This window comes from Nanorana parkeri, unplaced genomic scaffold (assembly GCF_000935625.1).
Source record: "Nanorana parkeri isolate BGI_ZX_2015 unplaced genomic scaffold, ASM93562v1 scaffold1146, whole genome shotgun sequence".
In the NCBI taxonomy this organism is placed as follows: domain Eukaryota; kingdom Metazoa; phylum Chordata; class Amphibia; order Anura; family Dicroglossidae; genus Nanorana; species Nanorana parkeri.
The window spans coordinates 48,515-71,150 of record NW_017307414.1 but is presented as its reverse complement, the minus strand read 5'-3'; the positions used below and the strand labels follow the sequence as shown (position 1 = coordinate 71,150).

The window sequence follows — 22,636 nt, the reverse complement described above, 5'->3', positions numbered from 1 at the left end:
ATCAGCTTCTTTTGGGGTCCATAGGTGATATTAGGGGTCCTAGAGACCCCTAATATCTCCATAAAGAGGACCTGTCAGTGTGCCTTTGCTATTATATAGGGGGTTGTTATCCCCCTATATAATAGCAATAACAATAAGTGCAAAAAAAAATAAAAAAATAAAAAAAAAGAAAAGTAACACATAAAAAAATAAAATAAAAGTCACATATAAAAAAAGGGGAAAAAACCCCCCCAAAATGTTTAACTCCCCCACCCCCACGTTTACGCGCCTATAAACGTAAATACGCGTCCGGTGCCCCAGCGCGCAAAAATTACAATTGCGCTACACATGTTACATATCGCCGCGAACGTCGCAGTGAGAGCAATCATTTTAGGGCCATCAATCACTGATAACACTAAACTGATGAGCGGTAACAGCTTTTAAAGCGTCGCCTAGGGCCAATTTTGGGTATTATCGTTTTTTGAGGTTTCGCGCACGCACGCAATTTTAAGGCTTGACATGTTTCGTGTCTTTTTACCCGACGTGACCCCATCTTTTATATTTTACCAAAAAATTGGGTAATAATAAATGTTTTATCATTTAATATAGGGGAAACTGTTTTTTTTTTTTAAATTTCGGTAATTTTTCCTTAATATAGTAAAAAAATAAAACCCCCAGTGGTGAATAAATACCACCAAAAGAAAGCTCTATCTGTCCCCAAAAAAGGGTATAAAATTCATTTCAGTACAGTGCTGCATGACGGAATAAATGTCAGTTAAAGTACCGCAGCGCTGAATACTGAAAAATGGCCTGGATGGGAAGGGGGTTTAACACCGCGGATGTCAACTGGTTAATTGAATGGGTGAACAATTTGGACAGCTTGCCCATCCACTGAAAACTCCCTCTGCATCCTAGCAACCAATGATGCTGTGCAACCCAGCCACCAGCATTCTAACAACCAATGATACTGTGCAACCCAGCCACCATCATTCAAGCAACCAATGATGCTGTGCAACCCAGCCACCAACATTCAAGCAGCCAATGATGCTGTGCAACCCAGCCACCAACATCCAAGCAGCCAATGATGCTGTGCAACCCAGCCACCAACATTCAAGCAGCCAATGATGCTGTGCAACCCATCCACCAGCATTCTAACAACCAATGATACAGTGCAACCCAGCCACCATCATTCAAGCAGCCAATGATGCTGTGCAACCCAGCCACCAACATTCAAGCAGCCAATGATGATGTGCAACCCAGCCACCAGCATTCAAGCAACCAATGATGATGTGGACCCCAGCCACCAACATTCAAGCAACCAATGATGCTGTGCAACTCAGCCACCAGCATTCAAGCAACCAATGATGATGTGCAACCCAGCCACCAGCATCCAAGCAACCAATGATGCTGTGCAACCCAGCCACCAGCATTCCAATGATGATGTGCAACCCAGCCACCAGCATTCAAGCAACCAATGATGATGTGCAACCCAGCCACCAGCATGCAAGCAACCAATGATGATGTGCAGGTTGCAGGGGCCCTGGGTTTGGTACCCTTGGACAGTCACCAGACCTGTATTCCTAGCTGGTTTTTGGGAACACCCAGGCAAACCAAACCCACACCAATTCCCTCATCAGTAATGACGATGAAGGACTTAGAAATATGCTCCTTGTTGGAGGTTTGCCCAACACTTCAGACTAAAGATTAAACTTGAATGTTTCAAATCGAACATTACATTTCAGTCTGATCAAAAGACATTCTGGAAGCGGAGAAAGGAAATGAGTTTGGCATGAAATGTACAGTACACGATGCAAAGATATTTAATTTGAAAGGCAGATTTACCAAATGAGAAAGAACATTGGCCAAGATCACGTCTAAACCCAAATATGTGGCCTCTCTGAGAAGGTTTTTAGGACTCTATGTTAGAGCAAATCTCAAATAGCAGCAGAATAGGGCCAGGAAATGCACTGTTTTATGTCTTTCAATTCCAGCCAGTGGCCTATCCGGGGTATGACACATATGGCACATGCCCTGGGCACAACTTAGGGGGGGGGGACCCACTTCATGGGTCAGAAAAAGTTGGGCAACCCACAGAGACATCTGACTTTTTTTTCTCCCCATCCCTCTCCCATACACATCTCCCTGCCCGGCTCATAGCAACCAGGGACGCTCTGGCCGGCATCCCATCCAGTTGCTGGCAACCAATGACATCACTGGTCACTAGGAGCTGGGCGGGACGCCGTGTGCAATTTGCTGTAAATTGGCCTCTGACTCATTACGACGGCCTCTGATTCATGTGTGAGCGCCGCTCAGTCCTGGAGTACTGCGAGCATACCTCCCAAATTTCTGAGATGGGAAAGAGGGACACAATATAGCATGGAGTGAGTAGGCAAAGGACACGCCCCCTGAGGACCTTGTGGATCAATGCGCAGGAAATGATTGGGTTAAGTAAAAAATTGTTGTTTTTTTGTCACTAATCTTCAATTATTTTAACTTTTGAAATAAAAAAATTATAATTTAAAGGTCCGATAACAGGTTCAGTCAGGGCCGTCCCTATAATGAGACGTCATATCATTGGGTCACGTGGGGGGCACACGGCCAGAGCGTCCCAGGTTCCTTAGAGCTACTACCAACCTTTGAAGCTCTGTCCGGCGTCCCAGCCAGCTCACTGACGTCACTGGTTTGCCAGGAGCTGAGTGGGTCACTCTGGCTGGACTCCCAGTCAGCTCCTGACGTAAGTGAGCTGGCTCGGACGCTGGACAGAGCCAAAGCCACGTCGGAGGTACGGTGCAACACCCGTGCTCCCCCCCTTTCCCGGTAGGACCGCTGATGTCATCAAGTCTAATACAGGTCCATTTACCTGCATTAGACGTGAGCATGTTCTTTAAATGATACATTGTTTATAGAGATCTGTACATCAGACCATAAAGAGGGACAACTGAGGAAGAAAGAGGGACAGAGGGATTTGGTTCCCAAATCATGGACAGTCCTTCTAAATGTGGGACAGTCGGGTGCTCTGCTGTGAGCCCAGCCTGAATGATGAGGCGCCCCCTGGTGGTGGGGGATGTAAATAACAGGCTGGGCTCACAGGAAAGGGGCAGAATGATGCATGTTTTGTTCTTCCTGTAGACGAGTAATGGACCGAGGAGGAATCAGGGGGCAGAGCTGGAGCATAGATATCTCCCCCCCAGTTACACTTTTAATATAGATCACCGGTATATTGAATTTGCTGATCTTCTAATGCCCACGATAAATATTTGACACAGTGACAGAGCGGCACGGACTCAGCACATACAGCCCGCACATGTTCTGGATCTGTGTCAAGTCCTATCAGGTTATTATGTAGCGCCGCAGAAGCCATAAATCAGTATAAAGGGCAGATAATTACCTCTAATTAGCCATGGGGTTCAGGGAGGGAAAGGAACGAGCATGTCTGGAGAACCGAGAGTCACAAATAAATCTTCACTTCATACCTTTTTTTGGAAACATTTAAAATAAATGAAAGAATTTGGGAAAACCGCTCGGCTTCCTTCATTCACTTGCAGTTTAAACATTAAAGCAGTCAGAGCAGCAGATATATTTTGCATGGTAAGTGCAGCATGCGAAGGACGTTATACGCACTGAAAATGCCTTCATCTGCTTTGTTCTCGGGAAGGACGTTCAGGCATCATCCAGGGTCACCATCTACTTCCTGGACCGACATGCTGGCTCAGAGTCATGTAAATCCTAGTGTCTGTGCAGCAGCTGGTGTTGCAGCTTCTCACCTTGCTGTTGCAGTCTAATCACAGGGGGAGGGGAGACTGAGGAAATGCTTCCTCCTGTCTGCAGCAGACTGATCACTGGGGGAGGGGAGACTGAGGAAATGCTTCCTCCTCCCTACAGCAGACTAATCACTGGGGGAGGGAAGATTGAGGAAATGCTTCCTCCTCCCTACAGCAGACTAATCACTGGGGGAGGGGAGACTGAAGAAATGCTTCCTCCTGCCTGCAGCAGACTGATCACTGGGGGAGGGGAGACTGAAGAAATGCTTCCTCCTGCCTGGCAGCAGACTGATGACATCATCTCTGCTTAGGCAAAATCATCAGACTGGATCTCAAGGATGGCTTTGTAATGAAAGGTGGATCTTTTATAGAAATGATACTGTTGCTGTTGTTTTTGTATTCATGCAGACTAGTGAAGTTACTGAAAGGTTCACCTCAATGATTTTGTCCGTGTTTGTGTTTTCGTGCAGGTATTCCATGCCCAATCATAATCGCCTGGGCCATCGGAAAGCTGTGCAATGAAAACGAACAGTAAGTGGTTTAAAACTGAAGATACACATTTGGAAATACATATCCGTGAAGTGTTTATCTGCCAAAAGAACTTTCAGTTCTGTTAGACCCGTCCTGTGATCCAGAAACTCCTTCCAGACAGCACCGTCAGCTCTCCTGGTTTCAGTAAAGTCATTGACATTTCTGTCTCTGCTTGGGAGAGTCACCATCTCTGTTTGTCTTGGTGGACATTGTCACCCAGATCGAAGGTCAGAAAAGAATCCAAAATTCTGGGTTGTCATCATAAGCAAAGGGAAATCTTCCCAGTGAACCACAGGTGGCAAAAACATTCCCGACAGAGGTTTTACTAAAAAAAACAAGTTTTGCCCTTAGATACACTCTCATGGACAGGAGTCCAGTTCAGGAAGCACAGGAGTGTATCTGAGGCTGCATGGAGTTATGAGTGTCACAAGGGTGTTTAGGACACACCAGAATCACAGGATGGAGTCACAGGAGCACAGGAGTCACTGGAGACACAGAAGATACTGGTGACACAAAAGCTGAGGGGTCACTGGAGATGCTGTGGTCACTAGAGACACAGAAGTTACTATTGACACAAACGCCGAGGGGTCACTGGAGATGCTGTGGTGACTAGAGACACAGGAGTCACTGGATATACTGTGGTCACTAGAGACAAAGAGGTCACTGGAGACACAAAGGCTGAGGGGTCACTGGAGATGCTGTGGTCACTAGAGACACAGAAGTTACTATTGACACAAACGCCGAGGGGTCACTGGAGATGCTGTGGTCACTAGAGACACAGAAGTTACTATTGACACAAACGCCGAGGGGTCACTGGAGATGCTGTGGTCACTAGAGACACAGAAGTTACTATTGACACAAACGCCGAGGGGTCACTGGAGATGCTGTGGTCACTAGAGACACAGAAGTTACTATTGACACAAACGCCGAGGGGTCACTGGAGATGCTGTGGTCACTAGAGACACAGAAGTTACTATTGACACAAACGCCGAGGGGTCACTGGAGATGCTGTGGTCACTAGAGACACAGAAGTTACTATTGACACAAACGCCGAGGGGTCACTGGAGATGCTGTGGTCACTAGAGACACAGGAGACACAAAAGCTAAGGGGACACTGGAGATGCTGTGGTCACTAGAGACACAGAAGTTACTGGTGACACAAAAGCTGAGGGGTCACTGGAGATGCTGTGGTCTCTAGAGACACAGAAGTTACTATTGACACAAAAGCCGAGGGGTCACTGGAGATGCTGTGGTCACTAGAGACACAGGAGTCACTGGAGACACAGGAGACACAAAGGCTGAGGGGTCACTGGAGATGCTGTGGTCACTAGAGACAAAGAAGTCACTGGAGACACAAAAGCTGAGGGGACACTCGAGATGCTGTGGTCACTAGAGACACAGGAAGGAGTCACTGGAGACACAAAGGCTGAGGGGTCACTGGAGATTCTTTAGTCACTAGGGACACAGAAGTTCAGGAGACACAAAAGCTAAGGGGTCACTGGAGATGCTTTGATCACTAGAGACACATAAGTCCAGGAGACACAAGAGTCACTGGAGACACAAAATCTGAGGGGACACTGGAGTTGTTGTGGTCACTAGAGAGACAGAAGTCACTGGAGACACAAAGGCTGAGGGGTCACTAGAGATGCTGTGGTCACTAGAGACACAGGAAGGAGTCACTGGAGACACAAAGGCTGAGGGGTCACTGGAGATTCTTTAGTCACTAGGGACACAGAAGTTTAGGAGACACAAGAGTCACTGGAGACACAAAATCTAAGGGGTCACTGGAGATGCTTTGATCACTAGAGACACAGAAGTCCAGGAGACACAAGAGTCACTGGAGACACAAAATCTGAGGGGACACTGGAGTTGCTGTGGTCACTAGAGACACAGGAGTCCCTGCCAAAACAGGAGTTACTGGGACACAAGAGCACAGGGGTCAATGGAGACACTGGAGAAACCAGAGTCACTAGGACACACAGGGATCACTAGAGAATCTGGTGTCACTGGAGACATGGGAACGGAGGGTCACTTGAGATGATGAAGTCATTGGAGACTTTGAAGTCCAGGGTTCGCTGGAAGCACAGTATTGCAGGTCACCATCACTGGAAGCAAGGGGAACACAGGAAGCAGATATGTGGACGCTCAGCTTAGGCATGGCAACAATTTTGCTCTAACGCCAAACGACGGGTCACCTAGCCGCCCAAGACCTGTAAGCTATTGGGTCATGACACTAAGACTCCAGGAGAAACCCAGAAGTGCATGCCGGAGGGGAGACCCAGTGCTGGATCCCAGGAATGGTGAGTATGACTTACACTTCAAGTAGCCACACAGCACGATACAAACCTTTATACCATTTATAACATGTCTATAAGTTTGTGACATTCAATTTTTATTGCTAGGTGCTGGATCGGGAAAGAGCCAGGAAAATACATCGATTACATCTACCAAGGACCCGTCATCCTGGTACTCCTTGTAAGTAACACTTGTGATTTTACTTTTGTCTAAGCTACGTGTGTTCTGTCAATCAAATGCTGTTCATTGATTTGTGGGAGGGATTAAAGAGAACCTCAATTGCTCAATTTTGTTTTGTTTTTTTAAAGTTAGCCATAAACATATTTTTTATGTATTTATACAATATTCATATTACATCTTTTTATTTAAACGAAAGACAAAAACCTTTTAATGCAAGGTGCTCCCATGCCACTCATTTGCAGACCATTCTAGGATTTCTAATAAAGCCCAGCACTAACTTCTTATTTTCAGTATAACCGAAAATCAATACAAAGACATAGAGGCAGAGTAGAAAGGAGGGGGGCGGGGATGTCTATCCTCTTACTCATTCAGCTGCACGTGCAATTTAAACTTCCGCTATATAGATAGAGGTCTGTCTGTATCTGTCTGTGTCTGACCTCCTTTTGGCAAATGCCATGGTGGACCTGGTCAAGGCCAAGTACAGATCGTCTCGGTTCACACAGCCCTCTCCCTGCAAGATTTATTTCTGATTCCGCATTGCTGATAGATCGCAAAACATTTTTGATTCGGTCAGCGAGGACTCTTTTCCATTCAGCAGGCAGATGGTGGTGACCTAGAGCCGTTTATATAAGATTAATAAGTCCTGCAGCGAACGTCTCGCTGTAAATAGGGGAATGTTTCTTACAGTCACTTTTATTGATGGAGCTTATTTTCCCCAACATTAAATTAAATGAAGTTTCATGCGCGTCCTTGAGGAGGAGAGAACGATACGAGGGGACGGGCAGGGCTGCTTGACACGAGGAAGAGTCTTTAGAAGAGTCTATAGAAGAGTCCCCTGAACACAACTGAGTAAAGCTCACCGTCCTGCCTAATAACACGGCATGAAATAGTGTCATCGGGACCAGAGACGGATTTATTACAGTACAGACACTGAGACATGTCAACGGGAAATGAGGGAATAAATTACAGGAATACGAGGTCCCTGTGTGAGGCAGCATCAGAAAAGACACCAGTACATCTTATTTATTGTGTTCACATTATTGTTTTATTAGGTATTTGCAGAGTTTTGGTTGTAAGTTGTTAAAAATAAATGTAAATGTCAGATAGATATATAATAGAAAGAGATAGATAGATGATAGATAGATAGATAGATAGATAGATAGATAGATAGATAGATAGATAGATAGATAGATACTAAATAGATAATAGATAGATACTAGATAGAATAATAGATACAATATAGATATTAGATACTAGATATATAATAGATAGATACTAGATAGATACCGTAATAGATACTAGATAGAAACTGGATACATACCAGATAGATACTAGATAGATACTAGATAGATAATAGATACTAGATAGATAATAGATACTAGATAGATATTAGATGCTAGATAGATACTAGATGCTAGATAGATACTAGATAGATAATAGATAGATATTAGATACTAGACAGATACTAGATAGATACCAGATGCTAGATAGATACTTGATAGATACTAGATAGATACTAGATAAATACCAGATAGATACTAGATAGATATTAGATAGTAGACATGTGCATGAACAACTACCTCTTACTCATTCATGGGGGAAAGCAGCACCTGGGTGTCCCTTTCTTTAAAGGGGGAACCCAGATTCATATAAGCCTCCTCAACATGAGGTAGGGTCCCCAACAGGGGCTGACTGGCAACTTTTAGCCCAGGGGGCAAGTACAACTTGGAGGCCCATGGTGCAGCAACTTGGCCTCCCTCCCGCTCTGCCTCTTCCCCCCCGCCTTCTCCTTGCCCATCTGCCACTTTTGCCATCCATGTAACGATAGTGTGAATGGTCGGCTGATGTGAGGCAGGTTGGACTAATGTCTTTATTCAACCTCAAATACTATGTAACTATGTAACTATGTAACTATGTCCTGGTATGGTACAGGAGGGGGAAAGGGTGCATGATGCCCCGCCCTTTCTCTGGCAGGCCGCTGCTTGGATCAAGGGTCTGGTAAGGAGGGTTTGGGGAGGTCTGGTAGGAATTTTAGGGAAGACCCCATGCCAAAAAACAAAAAAAAGGCATGGGGTATGCCTTTTTTTTGTTTTTTGGCATGGGGTCTTCCCTAAAATTCCTACCAGACCTAACGAGTCTGTTATGAATTTGGGGTGGGGTACCCCAAGCTTTTCTTTTATTAAATCATTTTCATGTTCAACAACATATCAGTTCATTCGGATAGACATTTGCACAAAATTCGGATGCATCTGAATTTTGTCCGAATGTTATTGCCATGGCAAAAAAAGGCGATAAATAAAATATGTTCAAAGTCATATTTTTGCCATTAGAAAATTCGGAGGCAGGATTCGGAAATTGCCGATTTCCATCCTAATGTGAATTCAGACAAAAACAAGTGCGCCCGCCTATAGATAGAGGATGAAATATCATTGTATTACCTCCATGTGTAAGCCTCTGGGGTTTTTTACCCTCACGTTGTACCTGACATTGACTGAATGCTGCGATACTAAAACACCTTCAGGATTAATCTGAGTAAATATTTGTTTCTTTTACAGATCAATTTTGTTTTCTTATTCAACATAGTGAGAATATTAATGACGAAATTACGAGCGTCCACCACCTCAGAGACAATACAGTACAGGTACGTGTCTTCATTGCAAGACCTTTATGCTGCAATGCCCTTTACTTCAGCAGCCACCTGGGACTTCACAGTTACTAATGTCCCTGCAATGTCAACTCAATGACACAAGCACTAATATCCAATGTCACAGGTCCTAATGACCCCACAATGAACACACAATGTCTCCATTACTAATGCCCGCGCAATGATACAAGTCCTAATGTGTCTGCAATGATACAAATATAAATGTCCCCACAATGACGCAAGTGCTAAAGTTCCCACAATAATAGAAGTACTAAAGTCTCCAAAATGAGCCAAGTATTAAAAAAGAACTATGAGGTAAGTGTTTTTCCCCATAGATCTCCTTAGGGTAACGGGAGGACATAAACTAGCGTCCTCACGTGACCCAAAGCTCAGTATACGGCGAGCTACAGCTTGCCGTATACTGAGACAGCTGCAGCCGGGACGGATCCTGACATTACTGTCGAGATCCACCCAGCTGCATGATTGACAGCTGGCTCTCCCAATCTAGAGGTAGAGCCAGCTGTGCCCGCCCCCTCCCCCATCCGTTCCTCCAGTCAGCGCTGGAGGATCGGAGAGGGGAGGGGGGGGAATCCCTGCAGGGAGCCGTGAGTGACAGTTAAGGCTCTCTGCAGGGAGATGATCGAGAAGTGAGCGAGCGACGGTATGTGTTCGTTCACTTCCCGATCTATTGAGCCGACGTGTGTCTCATTGTCACACGTCGGATCGAACTATGAGGATGAGTGATTTTCTCTCACCTCATAGTTCTCCTTTCATATATGTATGTACTTGTATGTGTATCATGTCATATCTCAAATTTGACCTCTCAGTAACTTTACAAGAATGCATAAATAAATTCCCGATGTCACAATGTGCAGCAAAACTATAATTTAAAAGAACAAATCAGTATTTTGCTGCAGTCCATTGACTTTGCCTGGGAGCCATCAATCTGCTGCAGGCAGGAGGAAGCATTTCCTCAGTCTCCCCTCCTCCCCCATTGATCAAATTGCAACTTTGTAACAAGTCACAAAGGTGAGAGGCTGGAGGAGGGGCTGATCTGTGTCAGACATTTGTAGTTGAACATTATTGTGCCATCTCTGAGCCGGCATCTCAGTTAAGGAAGTTGATGGTGACCCTGGACGATACCTGAACAATGATGGTGCTGTACTTCTGGCATTTATCAGGGGGAGTACTGTGATCTCTGTGACAGATAATACATTGATTTATTTTAATCAATCAAAGCTTATAACAACGTTTGTGTCTTGCAGGAAAGCAGTGAAAGCCACTCTAGTCCTCCTCCCCTTGCTTGGGATAACGTACATGCTTTTCTTTGTGAACCCGGGAGAGGACGACGTCTCTCAGATTGTCTTCATTTATTTCAATTCTTTTCTTCAGTCTTTTCAGGTAAAGAAAACTTAATGCTGGGACCTACATTTACATCGTAGAGATGAATGACAGTATACATTAAAGTGCAGGGGTCAGGAGTATGGAATGTACAACACAGTGTATATAGTGCATGGGCCAGGAGTATGAAATGTACAACTCAGTGTATGTAGTGCAGGGGTCAGGAGTATGGAATGTACAACACAGTGTGTATAGTGCAGGGGTCAGGAGTATGGAATGTACAACACAGTGTGTATAGTGCAGGGGCCAGGAGTATGGAATGTACAACACAGTGTGTATATAGTGCAGGGGTCAGGAGTATGGAATGTACAACACAGTGTGTATAGTGCAGGGGCCAGGAGTATGAAATGTACAACACAGTGTATATAGTGCAGGGGTCAGGAGTATGGAATGTACAACACAGTGTGTATAGTGCAGGGGTCAGGAGTATGAAATGTACAACAAAGTGTATATAGTGCAGGGGTCAGGAGTATGAAATGTACAACACAATGTATGTAGTACATGGGCCAGGAGTATGAAATATACAGCTCAGTGTATATGGCGCAAGGGTCAGGAGTATGAAATATCAGTTGGGTCACTGGGAGGGGGGGGGGTGCGGCCCACACCCAGGTGGCAACATTGAAGGGGTGACACCAAAATGACTGACAGTCATTTTGGTGTTACCCCATCTGAAAACCGTCCCCTCTTCTCTCTGCTGGCATCCATCACCAAGAATGGAACAATACAGTGTATATAGCGCAGGGGTCAGGAGTATGAAATATACAACTCAGTGTATATAGTGCATGGGCCAGGAGTATGAAATGTACAACACAGTGTATATAGCGCAGGGGTCAGGAGTATGAAATATACAATACAGTGTATATATAGTGCTGGGGTCAAGAGTATGTTATATACAATACAGTGTATATATAGTGCAGGGTCAGGAGTATGAAATATACAACTCAGTGTATATAGTGCAGGGGTCAGGAGTATGAAATATACAACTCAGTGTATATAGTGCAGGGGTCAGGAGTATGAAATGTACAATACAGTGTATATATATTTTTTCATTGATTACCGTAGGGATTTTCTAATTCCCATTTCAGAGCTGCTCTGGGTTTAATAGATTTATTCACTAATTTTTCAATTATTTATTTATTTATTCCTTCTTTACTACCTCTCTCCAGAAGCACAGATTATCTTTTTACAGTGTATATATAGTGCAGGGGTCAGGAGTATGAAATATACAACTCAGTGTATATAGTGCATGGGCCAGGGGTATGAAATATACAACACAGTGTATATAGCGCAGGGGTCAGGAGTATGAAATATACAACACAGTGTATATAGTGCAGGGGTCAGGAGTATGAAATATACAATACAGTGTATATAGCGCAGGGGTCAGGAGTATGAAATATACAACACAGTGTATATAGTGCAGGGGTCAGGAGTATGAAATATACAATACAGTGTATATATAGTGCTGGGGTCAAGAGTATGTTATATACAATACAGTGTATATATAGTGCAGGGTCAGGAGTATGAAATATACAACTCAGTGTATATAGTGCATGGGCAAGGAGTATGAAATGTACAACACAGTGTGTATATAGTGCAGGGGTGAGGAGTATGTAATGTACAATACAGTGTATATAGTGCAGGGGTCAGGAGTATGAAATGTACAACACGGTGTATACAATGCAGGGGTCAGGAACATGAAATGTACAATACGGTGTATATAGTGCAGGGGTCAGGAGTATGGAATGTACAATACAGTGTATATAGTGCATGGGCCAGGAGGATGAAATGTACAACATAGTGTATATAGTGCATGGGCCAGGAGGATGAAATGTACAACATAGTGTATATAGTGCATGGGCCAGGAGGATGAAATGTACAACATAGTGTATATAGTGCATGGGCCAGGAGGATGAAATGTACAACATAGTGTATATAGTGCATGGGCCAGGAGGATGAAATGTACAACATAGTGTATATAGTGCATGGGCCAGGAGGATGAAATGTACAACATAGTGTATATAGTGCATGGGCCAGGAGGATGAAATGTACAACATAGTGTATATAGTGCATGGGCCAGGAGGATGAAATGTACAACATAGTGTATATAGTGCATGGGCCAGGAGGATGAAATGTACAACATAGTGTATATAGTGCATGGGCCAGGAGGATGAAATGTACAACATAGTGTATATAGTGCATGGGCCAGGAGGATGAAATGTACAACATAGTGTATATAGTGCATGGGCCAGGAGGATGAAATGTACAACATAGTGTATATAGTGCATGGGCCAGGAGGATGAAATGTACAACATAGTGTATATAGTGCATGGGCCAGGAGGATGAAATGTACAACATAGTGTATATAGTGCATGGGCCAGGAGGATGAAATGTACAACATAGTGTATATAGTGCATGGGCCAGGAGGATGAAATGTACAACATAGTGTATATAGTGCATGGGCCAGGAGGATGAAATGTACAACATAGTGTATATAGTGCATGGGCCAGGAGGATGAAATGTACAACATAGTGTATATAGTGCATGGGCCAGGAGGATGAAATGTACAACATAGTGTATATAGTGCATGGGCCAGGAGGATGAAATGTACAACATAGTGTATATAGTGCATGGGCCAGGAGGATGAAATGTACAACATAGTGTATATAGTGCATGGGCCAGGAGGATGAAATGTACAACATAGTGTATATAGTGCATGGGCCAGGAGGATGAAATGTACAACATAGTGTATATAGTGCATGGGCCAGGAGGATGAAATGTACAACATAGTGTATATAGTGCATGGGCCAGGAGGATGAAATGTACAACATAGTGTATATAGTGCATGGGCCAGGAGGATGAAATGTACAACATAGTGTATATAGTGCATGGGCCAGGAGGATGAAATGTACAACATAGTGTATATAGTGCATGGGCCAGGAGGATGAAATGTACAACATAGTGTATATAGTGCATGGGCCAGGAGGATGAAATGTACAACATAGTGTATATAGTGCATGGGCCAGGAGGATGAAATGTACAACATAGTGTATATAGTGCATGGGCCAGGAGGATGAAATGTACAACATAGTGTATATAGTGCATGGGCCAGGAGGATGAAATGTACAACATAGTGTATATAGTGCATGGGCCAGGAGGATGAAATGTACAACATAGTGTATATAGTGCATGGGCCAGGAGGATGAAATGTACAACATAGTGTATATAGTGCATGGGCCAGGAGGATGAAATGTACAACATAGTGTATATAGTGCATGGGCCAGGAGGATGAAATGTACAACATAGTGTATATAGTGCATGGGCCAGGAGGATGAAATGTACAACATAGTGTATATAGTGCATGGGCCAGGAGGATGAAATGTACAACATAGTGTATATAGTGCATGGGCCAGGAGGATGAAATGTACAACATAGTGTATATAGTGCATGGGCCAGGAGGATGAAATGTACAACATAGTGTATATAGTGCATGGGCCAGGAGGATGAAATGTACAACATAGTGTATATAGTGCATGGGCCAGGAGGATGAAATGTACAACATAGTGTATATAGTGCATGGGCCAGGAGGATGAAATGTACAACATAGTGTATATAGTGCATGGGCCAGGAGGATGAAATGTACAACATAGTGTATATAGTGCATGGGCCAGGAGGATGAAATGTACAACACAATGTATACAATGCAGGGGTCAGGAGTATGGAATGTACAACACAGTCTCTATAGTGCAGGGGTCAGGAGTATGAAATGTACAACACAGTGTATATAGTGCAGGGGTCAGGAGTATGAAATGTACAACACAGTGTGTATAGTGCAGGGGTCAGGAGTATGGAATGTACAACACTGTGTATATAGTGCAAAGGTCAGGAGTATGGAATGTACAACACGGTGTATATAGTGCAGGGGTCAGGAGTATGGAATATACAGCACGGTGTATATAGTGCGGGGGTCAGGAGTATGGAATGTACAACACAGTGTGTATAGTGCAGGTGTCAGGAGTATGGAATGTACAACACAGTGTGTATATAGTGCTATACTAATTAATGACAAGGATATTGCCAAATAAACAGGCTAAGTAGCAGAAATGTAAAGATTGATCCATGGGGCGTGTACAGGGGTGAGAGCTGAAGTGGTTCTTATGTAGGGTGAAATGTTGTCATCTCTCTGTACATTTTCTTGTCTGCCTTTTATGCTTACTAGAAATGACTGACATTTTCCAGTAGAAATCATTGTTTTGTGTTGGTTCTTTTTCAGGGGTTCTTCGTCTCAGTATTTTACTGCTTTCTGAATGGAGAGGTAAGCGCATCAATAAAACTATACAACCCTCAGTAACTAAACATCGGGAATCTGCTTCTTCATTAAAGCTTTTGGAATACCAACATTTCATGTGAATAGTGAGAAAAGATTGAGGTGCTGGAACTGGGATTCACGCCCGGTCAGCCTGGTTGGTAACAAGCCGGGGTTAAGCACGGATCACAGGATCTGCTCAAGTCATCTCGTAAAGCGGTCCTTTACATGTCTTGCTAGGGATTCGGTTCAGGTTTGCTGCTACCATGGGCTCAAGGCGAATCCTGCAGGTTCAAGATTCGGGTTTCTGGCAAATCTTTGTGCAGTTTGCCCCGGTTAGTTATTTTTAACCCATAATGCATTACATGGTCTTTGAACAATGGCCAGCAGTCTTAGAAGGGCCAATAGGGGGGCTTTTGGATAAAATGGGGGGGGGGAGGGCACAAAGGAGCCAATGTCATTGGATTGGAATCTGCTGTAGGGGAAGGATAGGGAGAGATGACAAACATCATAGGGTGAGATGAGGGTCAGTTAGGTAAATGGACTTAATTTGTGATAGCTTGCTCTTTGGTCAACCAACCACTTTGCTGCTTTTTATATTCTTACTATTTGTTAAAATTTAACTTTCTTTGGCTTAATTTTATTTGTTTGATTTGAGGTCAGCGGTTACTTTTCACTGCTACCTCATCCATATCCAAATGGACTTTTATTTCAGGAGTGTTTTTTTTTTTTTATGTTGCTAGGGCCTTTATTTAAGTAGCGGTATTCAAAGTGCAGCATTCACTTGTTACTGACCCCTTTGTTTTTGGAGGTGCTTTTGTGCGCCGCACACCGCTGCAGCATTTGAAAGAAAAAACAAATTAAGAGCAACCTCACATTATATCACACATGCAGTATATTCACTGCACTTCTCATACCCATAGCAAAAATAAAAAGTTGGGCAAACGGTAAGGCCAAGTGGGTAAGCTAGACATTCTATCACCCTGGGCAAAGGCTCAAAGAAGTTCTCTATCCACACACCCAGTGGCGCCGCTCCTAAAGTGGCACCCAGGGCACATGCCCCCCCTAGCTTTGGCCCTAGTAATGCCCATTATTCCTGGTTAAATCTGTTCTGCAGCCAACCAGTTTCACACTGATGTATCCTTGCTCTCTTGCTTTCTGTGTGGAAGCAGTGGTCTCCCTGCAGAAGTCCCACATGCCCTCTGCTGAGTCAGAGCTCTTCAATCAGCAATACAGAGCTATATGCCTGACTTAGCAGGAAGCATGTTGGACCTCTGCAGAGAGACTGCTACCTCCAGATCAAGGGTCCTCATCTGCAGCATGCTAGAAGGGGCTACAGGACGCCATGCTGATTACTGCTGCCAGTCAAACTGCTGTAAGCAGGACGTTTCAAGGGATGTCCCCCTCCTGCAGCCTGAAGAAACTGCACAGGCCTCCCTGGAGCGAAAGAGCTCCTCTCACCAGTGGAAACTACCAAGAATATTTACCAGCCACCCTCAGAGCTAAGAGGTGACCAAGTGGTCACATGATCACCAATAAATGAGAGAAAAAACATTTCCTCTTGTTTTTTCGGTATGGCAAACTGCACAACCTGATTGATGTGTAAGTGTAAGGGCTGAAATGATAAAGTTAGCTTGTTGTGACTTTACCGATACTTTGTGTTCTCTCTTATTAACTTTTCTTTATCCAAACCACCACTGGCGTCTGGCGCCCAAAAGAGCTCCCATCACTGCGCGTAAAGCGCACGACCACAAATGACATCCCCCAGCCTGCTCTAAGTTGGTGAATTGCCGGCGAAGCAGATGTTTAATGTTTTATTGATTGGAGCTTGGAGAATTTATTTCGTTTTGCGGCTCGGTTAGACTTTTACAGAAACTCATTTCCCAGACCGAAAAAATTATTAATTGACTTGACACCTGGATAAGTGAGACCCGAAGAACAAGCCTTGCTTTAATCTATAATACATCAGCCTGGGGACAATGGTTGTGGTTTTTTCTCTTTGTTCTAGTCAGTGTGCCGGTTAGAAAGTCAGAATCTTAACATTTAACACACAAGTTCGAATATGTTTTTTTTTTTCAGTGGTAATTATTTTGTTACTTTTCACTCCGAGGACTTTTATCTTATTTAAAGGCCAAGTGTTGATTTAAAACTAAGAGCCTGCTCATATTCCAGATTCCCAGTCCTTAGATGTGACGGCTGCATTCGTTTTCTTTTTCGCTGCTTTTTTTTTATCCTATCTTATCACCCGGGGATCCTGCCAGTAACACACTTCCTGTCCTAGAGTGACAAAAGATATATTCACTGAGAGGGTTATTCACGAATGTGCCGAAGGATCCAGACGTAGCTTGGGCTGATCCTTCGGCTCATTTCGGCCGCCGGAGCCCTTCGGTTCAGTCGAACTGAAGGGCTGCTGTACGGGCTATGTACTATAGGCCATACAGCAGCTGAAGGCAGTTGAGCCAAAGGCAGTCGAGCCAAAGGCAGTCGAGCTGAAGGCATATGCTTCGTCTCGACTGAGCCATAGTGACAGGCAAAGCGAGGAGAAAGGTCGGCCGAAGCCCACCGATCTCCATGCAAATGACAGCTGGCCGGAGCCAGCCGTGATCTCATGGCTGGCTCCTCCCAGTTGTAATGAAAGATCAGCGTCCCCAAATGACCCGAGATGCTGATCTGTCATTAAACAATAACAACTGGGTGGAGCCGGGCCATGATGTCACGGCCGTCTCCGCCCAGTTGTTTTTCATTGGCGGGGACCTGCTAGAAGACTCTGGCAGGTGGCGACCAATAGGAAACAGTTGGGCAGAGCTAGCTTTCACCGCTAGCCCTGCCCAATTGTTTTTATTTTGCCGGCATCTGTCAGATGCTTCATTATGCGGCGGGAGTTCGTTGCGTGCTGTTGGGGTCGGCGTACGTCATTTTTTTAAAAATTATTCTTTTATTTTGTTTTTAAAAAAAATATTTTATTTTAAATCTTCCTATTTCTTAAATTTTCAAATTTTTTTTCCATTTGACTTACTTTTTTTTTCTGCTCGCTACCTCGGAGGTACCGAGCAGAATAGCCGAGCCAAATGTCGATCGGCGGCATTCGGCTATTCACTCTCTGACGTCCGGCCCCTATGAGAATAGGAGCAAATGGCAGCGAGTGAGCTGCCGGAGCTTCGTCTCAGCCGATCCAGACGTTGGATCGGCTGAGTCGAACTCCTTCTGCACTTCAGCTCAGCCAAACATGTCCGAAGGCAGCAGATGTATGGCTGATTTTAGCCGATGTACGGGTGAAATCATCCGTGCAAGGCTGGGAGTGAATAGCTGAACAGCGTTCGGCTCACTTCACTTAGGCTCGGTTATTCACTCTGCTGCCTTCGGTGACTAAGTGAATAAGCCCCTAAAAATACAAAACTTCATCCAGGCGGCCTGTCTGCTGCTGGAGATGATTGCAGTTTGCAGCATGTGGAAAATGAGCTTGACTTCTTTACCCTTTCCTCTTGAAATATGAATGGCAATATTCTGATTTAATTACAGGATTCCTAATTTATTAGCACCTTGCATTTATTATTAATATCGGCGGGATATTAACCAAAGCCGCCTTGAGCTAATTTGCAGAAAACAAAGATGATGACGGTGATGACTGAAGGCTGCAATTAGGCAGGAGAAGTTAGATTGCAATGGGTTTTGGTCACTTTTAACATTTGTTTTTAGGTTATTTCTATAAAATTGTTATTTTAGAGATAAACCCTTAAAGATAAAGCATCTCCTCTCCTGTTTATGACATCAGCATTGTAATAGGAATACATAGTAGAGTTGTGTCTGATAATACAATCAAAGCTTACAGGAAAAAATCCCTTCTATGTATTGAGTGCTGCCTTCCATCTGCCCATCACTTCCAACAACTTCCTGCATTCCCATTGTGTCAGTTGTATGTGTCACTTGTTCTATGATGTCACCCTTATCTATGGACACTATTTGAATTGAGAACTAATATTTGCCTGTTCAGATATGTTGACAGAGTTAGGGTATTCTTACTTTTTTTACATGACTGTATTGGTTTTGCATGGGCTCACCATTTAATATATGGGGCTTCACTAACATGCAGTTTCTTGGGGGCAGAAACTAAGCTAGACAGTGTCATTCCTGCTGGTTGTCCCTCCTACCTAACATGTTCCCTGCCTGTCCCGTAACATAGTTTTATCTGTTGATCCTGCCAGTAGATCCATTATTTTTCCACTTCCTGTAATAGGGGGACAACACTATTTGTACTTCAATGAAATTGCGCAGCAACGTTGTTATCCTGTGTGCAGGGTAGGCTTAGAGGGCAATTCCTTTTTAAATGGACTTTGTTTTCAATTTGGTAAAAATATTAAAAGCACATGAATAAAGCCGACCATCCAAGCACCCCTTGTTTGTCCTAGTCCCTATAACTGGAATTTTGGCTGGACAGCATGGCCTGTTAAAGGAAGTGGAAAAACACCAGATCTACTGGCATTGGCATCCCTACAATTCTCACCACCTAAGTTGGGCAGGGTGGGATTGTATGTGTGTTTGTGTGCTGGCGGTGCAGCACCAGGGGGTTTGGGATTCAGCCGGTGCTGGTGGTGAAGGTACAGGCGGGGGTGCTGGCGGTGCGAGTCCAGGGGGGTTGTGGAAGGGCACACACAGCACCTCTGTCCGGCGTCCCACCCAGCTCATTAGGCGGCCCTGGCAACCAGTGATGTCAGTGAGCTGAGCAGGACGCCAGCCAGATCATCACAGGTTTCTAAGAGCTCTTAGCAACCTGGGACGTTCTGGCTGCAAAGGGGGGGTTGGGGGTTGCAGTGTCTTGGTGCTGCTGGGTCATGTTGCGTGGGGGCTGGTGTGCTAATGGTGCACATTACAGGGTGGGTGGTGTCCGGTGTGCCACCCAGGTCACTAACGATACTGGTTGCCATGCGGTTGGTGGGACTCCGGCTAGATCGTCCTGCTCAGCTCCAGGAAACCAGTGACATCACTGGTTGCCACGACCTGGGTGGGACGCTCTGGCAGGAAAGGAGACGGCAGGCACACCTGTGCCGCCAATTGTGACCCAGTGAGATGCAGCCTGTCTATTGGCAGGGTAAACGGGGCATAAAACTATGTTACGAGGGAATCAGACAAACAAAAACTGCTGTGCTAATGCTAGTGACAGACAGCTTCATATACAGGTGAAACTCGAATAATTAGAATATCGTGCAAAGTTCATTTATTTCACTAATGCAACTTAAAAGGTGAAACTAATATATGAGAGAGACTCATTACGTGCAAAGCAAGATAATTCAAGCCGTGATTTGTCATAATTGTGATGATTATGGCTTACAGCTCATGAAAACCCCAAATCCACAACCTCAAAAAAGTAGAATATTACATGCAATCAATAAAACAAGGATTGTACATAGAACAATTTCGGACCTCTGAAAAGTACAAGCATGCATATGTACTCAGTACTTGGTTTGGGCCCCTTTTGCAGAACTTACTGCAATTACTTTTGCACGATATTCTAATTATTCGAGTTTCACCTGTACTGTATGTCATTTTCATTTTACGCCCATAGTTCCACTTTAATGGCAGAATTGCACAGAAAGGATTTATAAGAAGGCAAAACTGTTGCAATGTATATATTGTGGCAGTGTAAGCCGATGCCACGGTGTAGTATGGCGACTTTGGCACCCAGAACTCTCAGCCAAAGGAGCTGAGAGGGTCCAGAATGTGAAACATGGTATAAGGAAGAGCCTGGCTTTTCAGGTTCGTCCAGGTTTTCCTAATTGTAGCGGGGATCTGGAGCTCTGGAGATTTCGTAGAGCTCTGGGTGGGATGAGATCTCCAGTCCTGGGGCCAGGTGTTGCCATTGACCAGCCTGGGCTAATCAGGTGGCTGAGAGCAGCCTTATCAGGAAGCCAGCCCAGTGCTCACAGGAGTGTTGGAGTTGTGTGTGTGCAGGGAGCACACAGACAAACTCGGGTGCATGCTGGATGCACACGAAACAGCCAGGGGTGGCTGGGAGAGGTCAGGAAGGTCGGTGACCCCAGGTACCTGTCGGACGCACTGCTGGGAGAGCAGAGCGAGTGCCCACGAGGGGAGAGGTCAGGAAGGTCGGTGACCCCAGGGACCTGTCAGACGCACTGCTGGGAGAGCAGAGCGAGTGCCCAAGAGGGGAGAGGTCAGGAAGGTCGGTGACCCTAGGACCTGTGGTGCAGAGTGAGGGCTCACGAGGGGTGAGCAGCGTGAGTGTCTTGGAGCTGTGGAAAGCTACTGAGCCATATAAAAGACTGTCTTATGTTGCTTTGCAAGCTATTTTTGTGTTTGCCCTTTAATAAACGGCATTATACTTGACTTACCTGGACTACAGTGGAGTGTCCTTGTTACAATATCCCATAGAATAGATGACTGAAATATCTATGTATCTTTTTGTCAATAGATGTCTTAGTTTCTTCTTGATGAAAGTACCAATTAAGATGCCATGTTTGCATCCACAGGTCCGATCGGCCGCCAGGAAGCGGTGGCACCGTTGGCAGGATCACCACTCCCTCCGCGTCCGCGTGGCCCGCGCCATGTCTATACCAACGTCTCCCACCCGGATCAGCTTTCACAGCATAAAGCAAACGGCGGCTGTTTGAACGTGGCGGAACTCTGGAGCCCTCTTGACTTTCATTTCCTAGATTCTCACTGTGACGTGTCAGTGAACATATCCTACCTTTGTCCCTGGAGTTTTCACAGCCCGGGGGGGGGGCATGCTCAGAACAAAAGCCCAGTGTTCGTGATGTTGGATTCAGTATTTGTAAGCACAACCATTGGAGACACCTTGTTGGAAGAGCTACATAACTATATGTAAAGATGACGGAGTGTTTTAGAAGGAATTTCCTATTTCAAACCACATCTCAATGAAGAAAAACGCTGAAGATGGTTTTAACGTGGACCTTGCATAAAAATTCTAAAAACATTCTAACAAAAAAAAAAATTCCCAACATTGTGATTTGCTTTGCTTTCCTAGTTGTGTAAAGGAAGTGAAATGTGTTTTAAAAAAATAACCCTAATCATATTATGGAGAGAAAAGCTTATCCCCCCCCACTGTATGCTGCTGATTGGAGTCCTGGCTAAAATCATATGCCGATTTAACCACCTGCTGTCCGGCCATTGTAATTAAACGGCCGGACGGTGGCTTCTTGGATGTGGGTGGGCGTTTTTAGATGTCCTTCCCCGCCCTGCTCGTGCCCGCCGCTAGACAGCGCGCATGAGCAGGAAATCTGCTTCAAATGTTAAGAGCCAGCGATCGGGCAGTCTGTAGAGACGCCCGATCGCTTGTATTTTGTGTGCAGCCCCCCTCCGCCCATCCCAAGCTCCACTCTGCTCGGTGCGCGGCCGTGATATATAATGCCAGCAGTATGCATTTCTCCACCAAGGCTGGGCTCAAGTCAGTCAGAAGTTATTTTTATTTGGCAGTTCCAGAATACATTGTACCACAAGACAATTCAAGATATAGCTAGGCCAGACACTAGTTCTAGCAACTCTGCTATATGATTATTGGATGCTAAAGCT

General features: G+C 44.8%; 1 protein-coding gene across 1 annotated transcript in view; it reads left to right on the top strand.

The window, feature by feature from the left end:
• Positions 1-22,022, top strand: part of CRHR2 (corticotropin releasing hormone receptor 2) — a 133,584-nt gene extending 111,562 nt beyond the window's left edge. Inside the window, exons 7-12 of the mRNA XM_018568151.1 lie at positions 4,211-4,271; positions 6,674-6,746; positions 9,302-9,387; positions 10,656-10,791; positions 15,062-15,103; positions 21,577-22,022. Of these exons, the coding sequence (XP_018423653.1) occupies positions 4,211-4,271; positions 6,674-6,746; positions 9,302-9,387; positions 10,656-10,791; positions 15,062-15,103; positions 21,577-21,717 (539 nt within the window). The 3' untranslated portion in view covers positions 21,718-22,022. The remainder of the gene's footprint in view (positions 1-4,210; positions 4,272-6,673; positions 6,747-9,301; positions 9,388-10,655; positions 10,792-15,061; positions 15,104-21,576) is intronic.
• Positions 22,023-22,636: the final 614 nt, after the last annotated feature.